This window comes from Coregonus lavaretus (genome assembly GCF_964263955.1).
Source record: "Coregonus lavaretus genome assembly, contig: HAP1_SCAFFOLD_327, whole genome shotgun sequence".
In the NCBI taxonomy this organism is placed as follows: domain Eukaryota; kingdom Metazoa; phylum Chordata; class Actinopteri; order Salmoniformes; family Salmonidae; genus Coregonus; species Coregonus lavaretus.
In genome coordinates, this window is record NW_028158326.1 from 231,622 (window position 1) to 245,000 (window position 13,379).

General features: G+C 43.9%; 1 protein-coding gene across 1 annotated transcript in view; it reads right to left on the reverse strand.

Annotated features, from left to right (window-relative positions):
• Positions 1 to 695: 695 nt before the first annotated feature.
• The window catches only part of LOC311124125 (dystroglycan 1-like), a 30,587-nt gene continuing 17,903 nt past the window's right edge, over positions 696 to 13,379 (reverse strand). Inside the window, exon 2 of the mRNA XM_084198334.1 lies at positions 696 to 4,681. Coding sequence (XP_084054460.1) covers positions 2,414 to 4,681 — 2,268 coding nt within the window. The 3' untranslated portion in view covers positions 696 to 2,413. The remainder of the gene's footprint in view (positions 4,682 to 13,379) is intronic.

A 13,379-nucleotide genomic window follows, 5' to 3' on the forward strand; every position in this document is an offset into this window, starting at 1 on the left:
TAGATGGATACACGACTTACTGATACTGAAACCTCTATCGACGTAGACATATTGACTCATCAATACAAGAGGGAAGCATTAGAAAACCAATTATAACCGAAGCTCATCAATAAAAAATACATCTCTATATTAATAATGTACGGCAGCATCCCAAGACACACCACCCTAATCCACTCTGTTATATGTATTGATGATTCATTCATTCCAATACTTTTAGGACTTGAATTTCAAAACGTGTGAAGAAGGAAGAATGATCTGGATAAAGATGGACGGAGGTCGGCTTACATGATAAATGCACACTCAAAAAGCAAAACTTGGCATCCGGCAAAAAACAAACTATGTACTGTAGGTACATCATCATTATTATGTGAGTAGTTCATCATCACTCATTTAACCTGCATTGACCACTCACCACCACCGGACAGCACCTTACATTATTGCAAAAAGGGTCACTTTCAAAGTCAAAACTCGTCAGCGAAGAACTTGAAAATTAAATAAAACGTGTGATTACATAAAATGGGTCATTCCGACTGTATAACAGGAAGTACATTTCAATGAGATAATATGCAATCAAAAACCAAAAAAAAATCCCTTGAAAACAATGAGAAAAGGTATATAATGAAGAATCAATTCTCTACGCTAAGATTTTACAAATTGCAGTCAGTACACTATTCATGTATTTTTTCTTTTAAACAATTTGATGCTGTATCAAAAACTTTGTAAAAAAATTTGATAGAGATTTTATCAACCATTTTTTTTCAGTGTTTTCTAGTCATCTTGTTATTGGGACATTCCCATGTCTTTCTTTCTCGCCCTCTAACTTTCCTCCCCTCCTCTCAACAATTACCTTTGAGTTGTGAATAAATGTATCCCTTTCAGGACGTTCTCAATCACTCTCAACAGCACTAAACTGTTTCCCGCATAAAATGTGAAAACAAGAGCATCATCACTACATACAAAAATAATAACCCCTTGTCTAAAATAAACTGCAGGAGGCTTTTTCCAAATCTGATTTACACAAACGTTTTTGAACTAAAAATACACTTCATATTATTTCAACAGGCCGATCCATCGTTATTTACAGAAGACACTTGTCGCATCACCATAAAGGCAAAATGGCATTCAAATTGTCAATGTTATGATCATATTCAGATAATGATTCTCAGTTTAACCCATTTTGAATAAGAATAATAAAAGGGGCTTTGTATTGTGTTTTTATTTCCCTCTTGAATGATTTTGGGTGGCTTCGGGAAACTCGGGCAAAGTAAAAACAATACATCTGGTAATAACCAGGCCAGGGTAACCATCTGGTAATAACCAGGCCAGGGTAACCATCTGGTAATAACCAGGCCAGGGTAACCATCTGGTAATAACCAGGCCAGGGTAACCATCTGGTAATAACCAGGCCAGGGTAACCATCTGGTAATAACCAGGCCAGGGTAACCATCTGGTAATAACCAGGCCAGGGTAACCATCTGGTAATAACCAGGCCAGGGTAACCAGGCCTACCTACTGGGTGTACCGTTCCTTTCTGATCGGGGGGAAAAATAGATCCTGCAGGCTATTTCAGTCAGGAGTTCTGCTCCACCACCACCAAAACAATTATATCTATCTATCTATCTATCTATCTATCTATCTAACAGAACATCTTCCAGATATACAGTTTAAAAACAAAAATAATAAAACAAACAAAACAGAAAACTTTTTTTATACTAATTTCTAATTATTTTTTAGGCTAACTTTGTTATGCTCATCTAGACATTGTGTGAATAAGGGTAAAAACATACAATTAGTGTTAAAAGGCAAACCTTATTGAAACCAAACAGCCACCGCCACTGTGTTGTCTGGCTGTCTGCAGGGTTGTCCCAGATCAATATGATTACGTTGTGTTTATTTTCATTCATATAACTCTTCTCTCTCTCTATTAAAATTTTTTTTGCCTGCAGTATGTTTGTTTATTGTCCTCTTGCATTATTCAAGATAAAAGAAGATTAAAAGGCAAGTAGTTTGATCTTAAAGTCAGTCAAAAACAGAAGAAAAACATAACCAAAGACACAAAATAAAACAAAAGGCCATTTAGTTTCAAAAGGAGAAAAAAAAGCGCTGGGACAGGAGGGGTGTGTCTTCCCAAACTAGCTGTTCAGCTGTAGCCAATGAGACGACGAGAGACTGAATAGTGTCATTGTTGTGGTTACTGTTGCCGAGGCTACCACCTAGTTCTCCCTCCCTCACATCTTTCAACTTCAACCCAGCCTTGATCAGATCAGCCCAAAACCCTCCCAACCCAAAATGTCCAAAGTTCATTACCACTTTGCAGAGGCTCTATTCTCCTCCTCCAAACAGACAACACTGGTGTGAGACGGTTACAAGTCCCCCTGCTTCCCCTCTCCTCCTCTGGAGGAGCCAGCTAACCTTAGGGGGGCACGTAGGGTGGTGGGGATCTGTAGGGGGTCATGTTCTTTGGACGAGAGCCTTTACCTTCCATGGGGACGGTGAAGGGGGGCGGGGGCTGGTAGGGGGGGGCGTTGGGGTCCTCGTCCCTCAGAGCCGTGTACTCCCCCAGAAGGTCCTGGTTCAGGGGGGTGGTCTCTGGACTGGCCATGTTGGGGTACTCCGGCGGGGGCAGTGGGGGTTTCTCCTCCTGCAGGATGAGGGGCATGGAGGAGGACGGAGGGGGCTTGGAGTCGTCAAGCTCGTCTGCAAAGATTATGGGCACCCCCTTCTTGATGAAGGTAGCCTGGTCCTCAATGGTCAGCTTGCCCTTGCGCTTCTTACGGTAGCAGATCATGGCGATGATGCCGGCGATCAGCAAGATAGCCGCCACCACCACTGCAGGGATGACCGTGTGGAGGTAGACGTCGTCGGTGCTCTGGCGTCCGGTACCCAGCGCCGGGGTGACGGCCGGGGGGATAGGAATGGTGATTTCCCCTGGCGGGACAAACATGTAATTCCGGCAGGCGGCCGTCCCTTTTACCTTGATGTCGATGGGTTTGAATTCAGGCTCCATGGTGGAGATGAAGGTCTGGGAGGGCCTTCCCTGGGCATCGGAGATCCTCCTGGACATGGTGTGGATCTGCTCCTTCGGGCATGGGTTCTGCTGGAGGCTGTTGTTGGTCCACTCCACCACGATGGACCCCTTGGTGATGTTCCTCAGGGTGACTGTGCTGCTGTTGCGGTCCCCGAACGAGTACGCCAGTTTCTTGATGAGCAGGATCTTCTTGTGGATGTCGTTGGTCACCTGGCGAGGTTCCCCGTGGAAGCGAGCTTGGAACAGGACCGGGGACTTATCGTTGGAAGCCCAGCGGTTCACACGGACCTCAATGGCGTCGATCGCATTCAGACCGCCCTTATCGGTGGCCTGCATGAAGTACTCGTGCTTCCCGACGTGGTTCGAGTCAGGTAGACCGTACAGCAGCTGGCTTGTGCTATTAAACTGTATCCAGGAATTATCTCCGACCACTTCGTTGTGGTTCATCCTCAATGTCAACCTCAGCTTGTCTGTCGTACCGTCCTCCTTGTCAAAGAACGTATCGGATGGGATTTTCACTTCAAAGTATGTGCCCACGAAGGCATTGACCTGATCAATGGGGTTGCGGAGATCTGGTTTCTCATTACTTGGGTCAGGCACGATGGACGAAGGAGTGGTGCGTCTGGCTGGTTTGGCAGTGGTGGTCTTGGGTTCCCTTGGCATCGGAGTGGTCTTCGGTCTCTTTGGTTTCTTGGTTGGCTTTCTGGTGGCGACTGTGGTGGGTGGAGGGAGTGTCGGTGTAGCTTCCACAACGGTATGCCTGGTCATCGTGGGTTGAATGGAGATGGTACTAGTGGACTCCATCACTCTGGTTGGCAGGGGTGCACCCTGAGTGGGAGTGTGGGCATAGGAGTCTCTGACACGGATCGTGGGCTTCATGGGCAAGGGCACAGGCCCTCTCATGGGTGGGGCAGAGCTGTCTGTGGGGGCAGCAATGGCAGGTGACGACAGGGTTGGTACAATGCGAACAGGGGGCTCGACGACAGACGTTGGGGGAGGCAAAGCTAGAACAGGAGTAGGGGTATTGTTGAGCTGGCGCCTCACCCGTTTTGGAATATGAGGCTTCTTGTTGGCGATGTGCCAACCGACGACCGGATATCCCAACTGAGCCGACATAGTGCCCTTTTTAGCTGGTGCCTGGACGCTGCTAATGTTAGGGACGTTACTCTGGTCCAGGGAACAGCCCAGCTTCCAGGATAACAGGGCTCCGTTCTCCACCACCTTTTTAGCATTTCCCGGTCCGGCCATAAAGGCGGACATGTCGAACAATCTGTTGTTGACCACGGGAAGTATCTTCATGTGCTGGAGCGCCACGCCAGAGAACTTCCTCATCTTGCCAAGCAGCTCCACCCTCTGTCTGGAGCTCATCTTAGTCAGGTCGGCGTCCAGAATCACCGTGAGCACCGTCACCGGCTCCTCGTTGCCACAGACGAACGGCTGGGCCTCGTTGTTGGATGCTGACTGGATCGGGTCGGTGTCAGGGTGCTCATCTGGGTGCACCTCGATGGAGAAGATGTCCTGGCTGCCGTTGGATGTGGAGACGGTGATGTAGTGGACACCCTTGTCCTCCCCCAGCGGTAGACCCTGTAGGACGTTGCTCTTCCAGTCCCAGTGAAGCCATGTTGGTAGCGTCTCCTTGCCTGACTCAGTTATCTGGAAGAAAACAAAGATAAACAGAGTTGATCAGTCTCTTTTGTTTCAATTAATCATTTAAAACAACAACAACATGACAAATAATACGTTTATGCCCACAACATTTACAATTTCTGTTCTACTCACAGCATGACGCATGACTGTTTCTTTGATTGTGTGACTTGTTTAGAATTCATTAAAGCTGCACTATGGAGGAATCCCTCCGCCATTTCCTGGTTGGTAAAATTCTAATAGTTCGCCTAATTTCAGTTTATGTGACAAAACAAGCAAGTATAGAGCAGAGAACCATTGTATCATCTAAAACGCTGTGAAATATATTTTCCATAACCAAAAATATTGTATTTTCAGTTGTTTGAAGCTTGTGTACAAAACCGAAAGTAAAAGACGCAAAAATTAAGAACGGGAAGCATAGAAATAGCGCACATAGAACAGATCTACTGCTTCTTAGACTTGCTTTCAATGAGAATGACAGATCTATAACTCCCATTTCTATGTGAATTTGGTCAGTCGCCCCCACAAGTTACATATTGCAGCTTTAAATGATTGAGAAGAAAATAATAGGAGACCTTGTTTGTTTTTTATCTTTTGGGTGTATAAATAATAGGAGACCTAGCCAGTTATAATTGTAATGATAAATAGATCTGAAACTTGTATCTCATTATGGTGAATGGTGAAATAAGTATAGCCAGTTATAATTGTAATGGCTTAGCAGATAATAACAAAAGAAGAACAATATTTACATGGCTCAAAGAGAAGGAATATAATATCTATTGTTTACAGGAAACCCATTCAACAATTATAGATGAAGTTGTGTGGAAAAAAGACTGGGGGGGGGGGGAGAAATATACTTCTCCCATTGGCAAAGAAACTCAAAAGGGGTGATGATATTAATTAACAGTAATTTCGATCCGAATGTGCAAATTGTCCAAATAGATACGCAAGGTAGATGGATTATTTTAAATATGTTATTGGACCATAAACAGATATGGCTCATTAACCTTTACGGACCAAATAATGATGATCCACACTTCTTTGACAATATATATGAATAAATTATCAATCCTGCAAGCAATTCAAGACTCTATTATTATGGTGGGAGATTATAATAACGTTTTAAATAGCTCAATGGACCGTAAAGGAAATCACACTACAAACAATCACCCTCACGCTATTAAGGAAATCATGAATGTCATGGATACATTAGAACTAGTAGATATATGGAGGCTTAAATATCCTGATCTAGTGAGATATACATGGCGGAGACTCAATCAAGCAAGTCGTCTTGACTTCATTCTTATGTCATTCTCGTTGGCACCAAAAGTTAAAAAGTGTTGATAGGGGACAGAATGCGGTCGGACCATCATATAACTGGCATATACATTACTCTTACTGAATTTCCACGTGAGCGAGGATATTGGAAATGTAATCAAAGCCTATTGGATGATAACATGTTTTTAACTAGGACAGAATAATTTATAACTGATTTTTTCTGACATAACATAGGTACAGCAAATCCCTTTATTGTATGGGACACCTTTAAATGTGCCTTTAGAGGCCATGCAATTCAGTACTCATCTCGAAAACAAAAGCAATTTAGGTCAAAAGAGTCCACACTAACAAAGGAAATAGAAGGTCTAACAGAACAGATAGATAGCAATAAAAACTGTAACATAGAGGCTCAGAATAAATTAGAGGAAAAACAAAAATAAATGGAGGAACTTAAGAAAGATCAAGTGTAATATATTATAAAAAATTAAGTAAACTGGATGGAATATGAGGAAAAATGCACCAAATTATTTTTTATTCTTCAACATAGGAATGCTACCAAAAATAATTTACTGAAACTGGTTACAAATTACGGAGTCACCCATGATTCACCAAATTATATTTTGAAGGAGGAAACAAAGTACTTTAAGCATATGTGTTCGTTTCAGTCGCCACCATCTCCTCTAACTGAAGCTAATTGTAGAGATTTTTTTTCTACTGACAATGTAAAATTAACAGCCATACAGAAAGACTCACGTGAAGGTGAAATTACAGAGGAGGAACTTCTGGATGCAATTAAATACTTTAAGTCCGGGAAAACTCCAGGGTTGGATGGCATACCAGTCCAGGTATACCAAACCTTTTTTTATATACTAAGAGGACCGTTATTAGCGTGTTTTAACCACTCCTATGTAAATGGTAGATTATCAGACACTCAAGAAGAAGGTCTGATCTCATTATTACTGAAACAGGATACAAGTGGAAAATATAAAGATCGTGTCCATTTAAAAAAATTGGAGGCCCCTTACACTTCAGTGTTGTGATAAAAAAATTCTAGCAAAATGTATAGCGCATATAATTAAAAAGGTATTGTCGGACATTATTCATTCTAATCAGACAGGTTTTTTACATGGAAGATACATTGGAGATAATATAAGGCAAGTACTGGAAACAATAGAACACTATGAAAAATCTGGGAAACCAGGCCTGCTATTCATAGCAGACTTCGAAAAGGCATTTGATAAAGTACGACTGGCGTTTATATATAAATGCCTGGAGCATTTCAATTTTGGACAATCTCTTATAAATTGGGTTAAAATCATGTATAGTAACCCTAGGTGTAAAATAGTAAATAATGGCTATTTCTCAGAAAGTTTTAAACTGTCAAGAGGAGTAAAACAAGGTTGTCCACTATCGGCATATCTATTTATTATGGCCTTCGATATGTTAGCTATTAAAATCAGATCCAACAATAATATCAAGGGATTAGAAATCCAGGGCTTAAAAACAAAGGTGTCATTGTACGCTGATGATTCATGTTTTCTTTTAAATCCACAACTTGAATCCCTCCACAGCCTCATAGAGGATCTAGATACATTTTCTAACCTCTCTGGATTACAACCAAATTAGGATAGATGTACTATCTTACATATTGGATCACTAAAACATACAATTTTTACATTACCATGTAGTTTACCAATAAAATGGTCTGATGGTGATGTGGATATACTCGGAATACATATCCCAAAGGAAATAAATGATCTCACTCCAATACATTTTAATAGAAAGTTAGCAAAAATAGATAAGATCTTGCTACCATGGAAAGGTAAATACCTGTCAATTTGTGGAAAAATCACCCTTATTAACTCTTTAGTGTTATCCCAGTTTACCTATTTGCTTATGGTCTTGCCTACACAAGAGAACAGTTTTGTAAATTATATGAGAAAAAACTATTCCATTTTATTTGGAACGGCAAGCCAGACAAAATTAAACAGGCCTATTTATATAATGAATATGAAGTCGGAGGACAGAAATTATTAAATATTAAATATATAATTAGACCTAGCACTAAAAGCTTCAGTCATACAAAAGTTATAATTAAATCTGAACTTGTTCTCTACCAAATTAGTAAGATTGTCTCATCCAATGATCAAGAATGGCCTTTTTCCCTTTATTCAGATTACAACCTCTCACTTTCAGTTATTTGAAAAGGAAATAATCTCCCAAATATCACTATTTCTAAAACAAGCCATAGAAAGTTGGTTGCAATTTCAATTGAATCCTCCAGAAACGCCCATAGGGTGGCGCACAATTGGCCCAGCGTCGTCCGGGTTTGGCCGGTGTAGTCCGTCATTGTAAATAAGAATTTGTTCTTAACTGACTTGCCTAGTTAAATAAAGGTAAAATAAATAAATAAATAAAATAAAATACTAATCGATAAAAAATTGACAAAATGTTTAAAAAAGGTATAATCTTCGTAAATGATATCATAGGTAGGACTGGTGGAGTTATGTCGCACATGCAGCTAACAAAAACATATGGAAATGTCTGCTCTACCAAAAATTACAACCAAATAATAGCAGCATTACTGCAAAAATGGAAGAGGAAAGTGGAAGGGGGAGAAAGTAAGGAACTTGTCTGTCGGCCTTGCATTAAAGAATATAATTGGTTAAAGAAAATTGTGATGAATAAAAAAGTATACCAGTTTCATTTAAGGACCAAAGGATTGACAGCCCTCCCATATAGATTGCAAAATAGTTCGGAAGAGATTTTTGACGTACCGATTCCATGGCATAGTGTTTATGAACTGATACGCAAAACGACGCCGGATTCAAAACGTATAATTTTTCAATTTAAATTATTATATACAATTCTTGCTACCAATAGAATGTATTTATATGGGGGATACAATCTTCCCAGCTCTGCAGATTTTGCTGCGAAGAGAGAATCATTAGATCATTTGTTTTGGTACTATCCATTTGTATCTTGTTTTTGGACACAGGTCCAGGAATGGCTAAAGGATTGCAATATTTACCTGGAGCTAACCCTGCAGATAGCACTAGTGGGTGATCTGAAAAGTCATAGTCAATCGATCAATAATATAATAATACTTTTAGCAAAAATGTGTCACGCTCTGGCTCCGGGACTGTGTAGTTTGAGCCAGGGTGTATTCATTTGGTTGTGTTGGGTATAGGGTGTGTTCATTTGGTTGTGTTTGGTTTTGGTTGTAGTGTCTTGTCTCGTCATGTGACTCCCAATCGGAGGTAACGAGTGTCAGCTGTCGGCTCGTTATCTCTGATTGGGAGCCATATTTATACTGTCAGTGTTCACCTTAGGGTTGTGGGTTTTTGTTCCATGTTTCAGTCTGTGTACTGAGGACTTCACTATCCGTCATTGTTTATTGTTTTCTCGTTCGTGCACTTTAACTTTAATAAAGTCATGTTCGCTACAAACGCTGCGCTTTGGTCCACTCCTTCCGTAGACGGCCGTGACAGAAAAACCCACCAAAAAAGGACCAAGCAGCGTGTCCAGGAGCAAGGAGACTGGACATGGGAGGAAGCGCCGGGTAAGGAGATCGAGAGGCTGGCGATGGCCCAGGTGGGCAAATCGTGGTCCTGGGAGGACATGCTCGGGGGCAAGGTACCTTGGGGGAGGATCAAGGCCCTGGCGAGAGAGGAGCAACGGCGTCAGCAGGGCCATCGTCGGAGGGACGAGAGGCAACCCCAAAAAGTTTTTGGGGGGGGGCACATGGCTTGGGCGGCTGGGCAGCAGGAGGCTGCCACAGGGAGACGTGGAGAGAAGGCTACCGGATTACGGAAGCCATTGGCGAGTAGAGGGAGGGAAGTAATTGAGGCACGGCGTGAGAGACTGAGGTGTGTTACCAGTCCAGTCCGGCCCGTTCCTGATCCCCGGTTAAGGCCAGTGGTGTGTGTTCCCAGTACGGACCGGCCTGTTCCTGCTCCACGTACCAGGTCTACGGTGTGCGTCGCCAGCCCAGCCCGGCCTGTTCCTACCTCTCGCACCAAACCTACGGTGTGCGTCGCCAGCCCTGCCCGGCCGGTTCCTGTTCCTCGCACTAAGCCTACGGTGTGCGTCGCCAGCCCTGCCCGGCCGGTTCCTGCTCCTCGCACTAAGCCTACGGTGTGCGTCGCCAGCCCAGCCCGGCCTGTTCCTGCTCCACGCACTAAACCTACGGTGTGCGTCGCCAGCCCTGCCCGGCCGGTTCCTGCTCCTCGCACTAAGCCTACGGTGTGCGTCGCCAGCCCAGCCCGGCCTGTTCCTGCCACTCGCACCAAACCTACGGTGCGCGTCGCCAGCCCGGTCCGGCCTGTTCCTGCCACCCGCACCAAGTGTACGGTGCGCGTCGCCAGCCCGACCCGGCCTGTTCCTGCCACTCGCACCAAACCTACGGTGCGCGTCGCCAGCCCAGTCCGGCCTGTTCCTGCCACCCGCACCAAGTCTACGGTGCGCGTCGCCAGCCCGACCCGGCCTGTTCCTGCCACTCGCACCAAACCTACGGTGCGCGTCGCCAGCCCGGTCCGGCCTGTTCCTGCCACTCGCACCAAGCCAAGGGTGCGAGTCGTCAGCCTGGTCCAGCCCGTTCCTGCTACTCGCACCAAACCAGGGGTACGAGTCGTCGGCCTGGTCCAGCCCGTTCCTGCTACTCGCACCAAGCCAAGGGTGCGAGTCGTCAGCCTGGTTCAGCTCGTCCCTGCTACTCGCACCAAGCCAAGGGTGCGAGCCGTCAGCCTGATCCGGCCCATTCCTGCTACTCGCACCAAGCCAGGGATGCGAGTCTTCAGCCTGGTGAGGCCTGTTCCGGCTCCACGCACCAGGCAAAGGGTGCGTATCGTCTGCCAGTTCCGGTCCATTCCTACCTCACGCGCCAAGCCAGGGGTGCGCGTCGGAGGTCCTGATCCAGCAAGCTGGGTCAGATCGGACCGGGGGCACTACGGGGGAAGTGAAGTGGGGTGGTGGTCAAGCCCGGAGCCGGAGCCGCCTCCGAGGAGCAACACCCACCCAGCCCTTCCCTATTTTGGGGTGTAGGCGCGGTCGGAGTCCGCGCCTTTAGGGGGGGGTACTATCACGCTCTGGCTCCGGGACTGTGTAGTTTGAGCCAGGGTGTATTCATTTGGTTGTGTTGGGTATAGGGTGTGTTCATTTGGTTGTGTTTGGTTTTGGTTGTAGTGTCTTGTCTCGTCATGTGACTCCCAATCGGAGGTAACGAGTGTCAGCTGTCGGCTCGTTATCTCTGATTGGGAGCCATATTTATACTGTCAGTGTTCACCTTAGGGTTGTGGGTTTTTGTTCCATGTTTCAGTCTGTGTACTGAGGACTTCACTATCCGTCATTGTTTATTGTTTTCTCGTTCGTGCACTTTAACTTTAATAAAGTCATGTTCGCTACAAACGCTGCGCTTTGGTCCACTCCTTCCGTAGACGGCCGTGACAAAATGTTTATTTTCAATTTACAATCTTTAGAAACAATGAGAATAGAAAGGTTCAGAACTTTTGTAAAACATCACAGTACAGTTGAAAAATATATGGCAAACAGAAATCCAATATGGATGGTGTTAAGAGATAGATGGGTGGTGTTGAATGAAGTTGAAGGATGGGACAAATAACAACTAACAACAACTAATAACAACAAGATAACTAATAATGTAAAGCATACTGTGTCCATAATAAGTATATAGGTTATATGTTGAGAGCTTTTGTGAAAGATCAGTTAGAAAGATATGGCATATAGAAGCAAACCGGATGGACATCATGAAAATGATCAGAGAGGTTGAGAGTAGAAGTTCAGGAGAAAGAACAAACTAAATAGAATTATTGTAAAATTGACTGTGTCCATAAAATGTATATAGTATGTATAAGCTGGAAGTAGAGGCCTAAGCATTGTTGTTCACTAGTTTACTCCAATTAGGGAAGGGGTGGTGGGGTTGGAAAGTAATAAAGGGAAATATATTTTTAAAAATGATATGTATATGTGTATGTATATGTATGTGTATGTATGTATGTATGTATGTATATATATATAAATATATATATATATATATATATATATATACAGTGGGGAGAACAAGTATTTGATACACTGCCGATTTTGCAGGTTTTCCTACTTACAAAGCATGTAGAGGTCTGTAATTTTTATCATAGGTACACTTCAACTGTGAGAGACGGAATCTAAAACAAAAATCCAGAAAATCACATTGTATGATTTTTAATGAATTTATTTGCAAATTATGGTGGAAAATAAGTATTTGGTCAATAACAAAAGTTTCTCAATACTTTGTTATATACCCTTTGTTGGCAATGACACAGGTCAAACGTTTTCTGTAAGTCTTCACAAGGTTTTCACACACTGTTGCTGGTATTTTGGCCCATTCCTCCATGCAGATGTCCTCTAGAGCAGTGATGTTTTGGGGCTGTCGCTGGGCAACACAGACTTTCAACTCCCTCCAAAGATTTTCTATGGGGTTGAGATCTGGAGACTGGCTAGGCGACTCCAGGACCTTGAAATGCTTCTTACGAAGCCACTCCTTCGTTGCCCGGGCGGTGTGTTTGGGATCATTGTCATGCTGAAAGACCCAGCCACGTTTCATCTTCAATGCCCTTGCTGATGGAAGGAGGTTTTCACTCAAAATCTCACGATACATGGCCCCATTCATTCTTTCCTTTACACGGATCAGTCGTCCTGGTCCCTTTGCAGAAAAACAGCCCCAAAGCATGATGTTTCCACCCCTATGCTTCACAGTAGGTATGGTGTTATTTGGATGCAACTCAGCATTCTTTGTCCTCCAAACACGACGAGTTGAGTTTTTACCAAAAAGTTCTATTTTGGTTTCATCTGACCATATGACATTCTCCCAATCCTCTTCTGGATCATCCAAATGCACTCTAGCAAACTTCAGACGGGCCTGGACATGTACTGGCTTAAGCAGGGGGACACGTCTGACACTGCAGGATTTGAGTCCCTGGCGGCGTAGTGTGTTACTGATGGTAGGCTTTGTTACTTTGGTCCCAGCTCTCTGCAGGTCATTCACTAGGTCCCCCCGTGTGGTTCTGGGATTTTTGCTCACCGTTCTTGTGATCATTTTGACCCCACGGGGTGAGATCTTGCGTGGAGCCCCAGATCGAGGGAGATTATCAGTGGTCTTGTATGTCTTCCATTTCCTAATAATTGCTCCCACAGTTGATTTCTTCAAACCAAGCTGCTTACCTATTGCAGATTCAGTCTTCCCAGCCTGGTGCAGGTCTACAATTTTGTTTCTGGTGTCCTTTGACAGCTCTTTGGTCTTGGCCATAGTGGAGTTTGGAGTGTGACTGTTTGAGGTTGTGGACAGGTGTCTTTTATACTGATAACAAGTTCAAACAGGTGCCATTAATACAGGTAACGAGTGGAGGACAGAGGAGCCTCTTAAAGAAGAAGT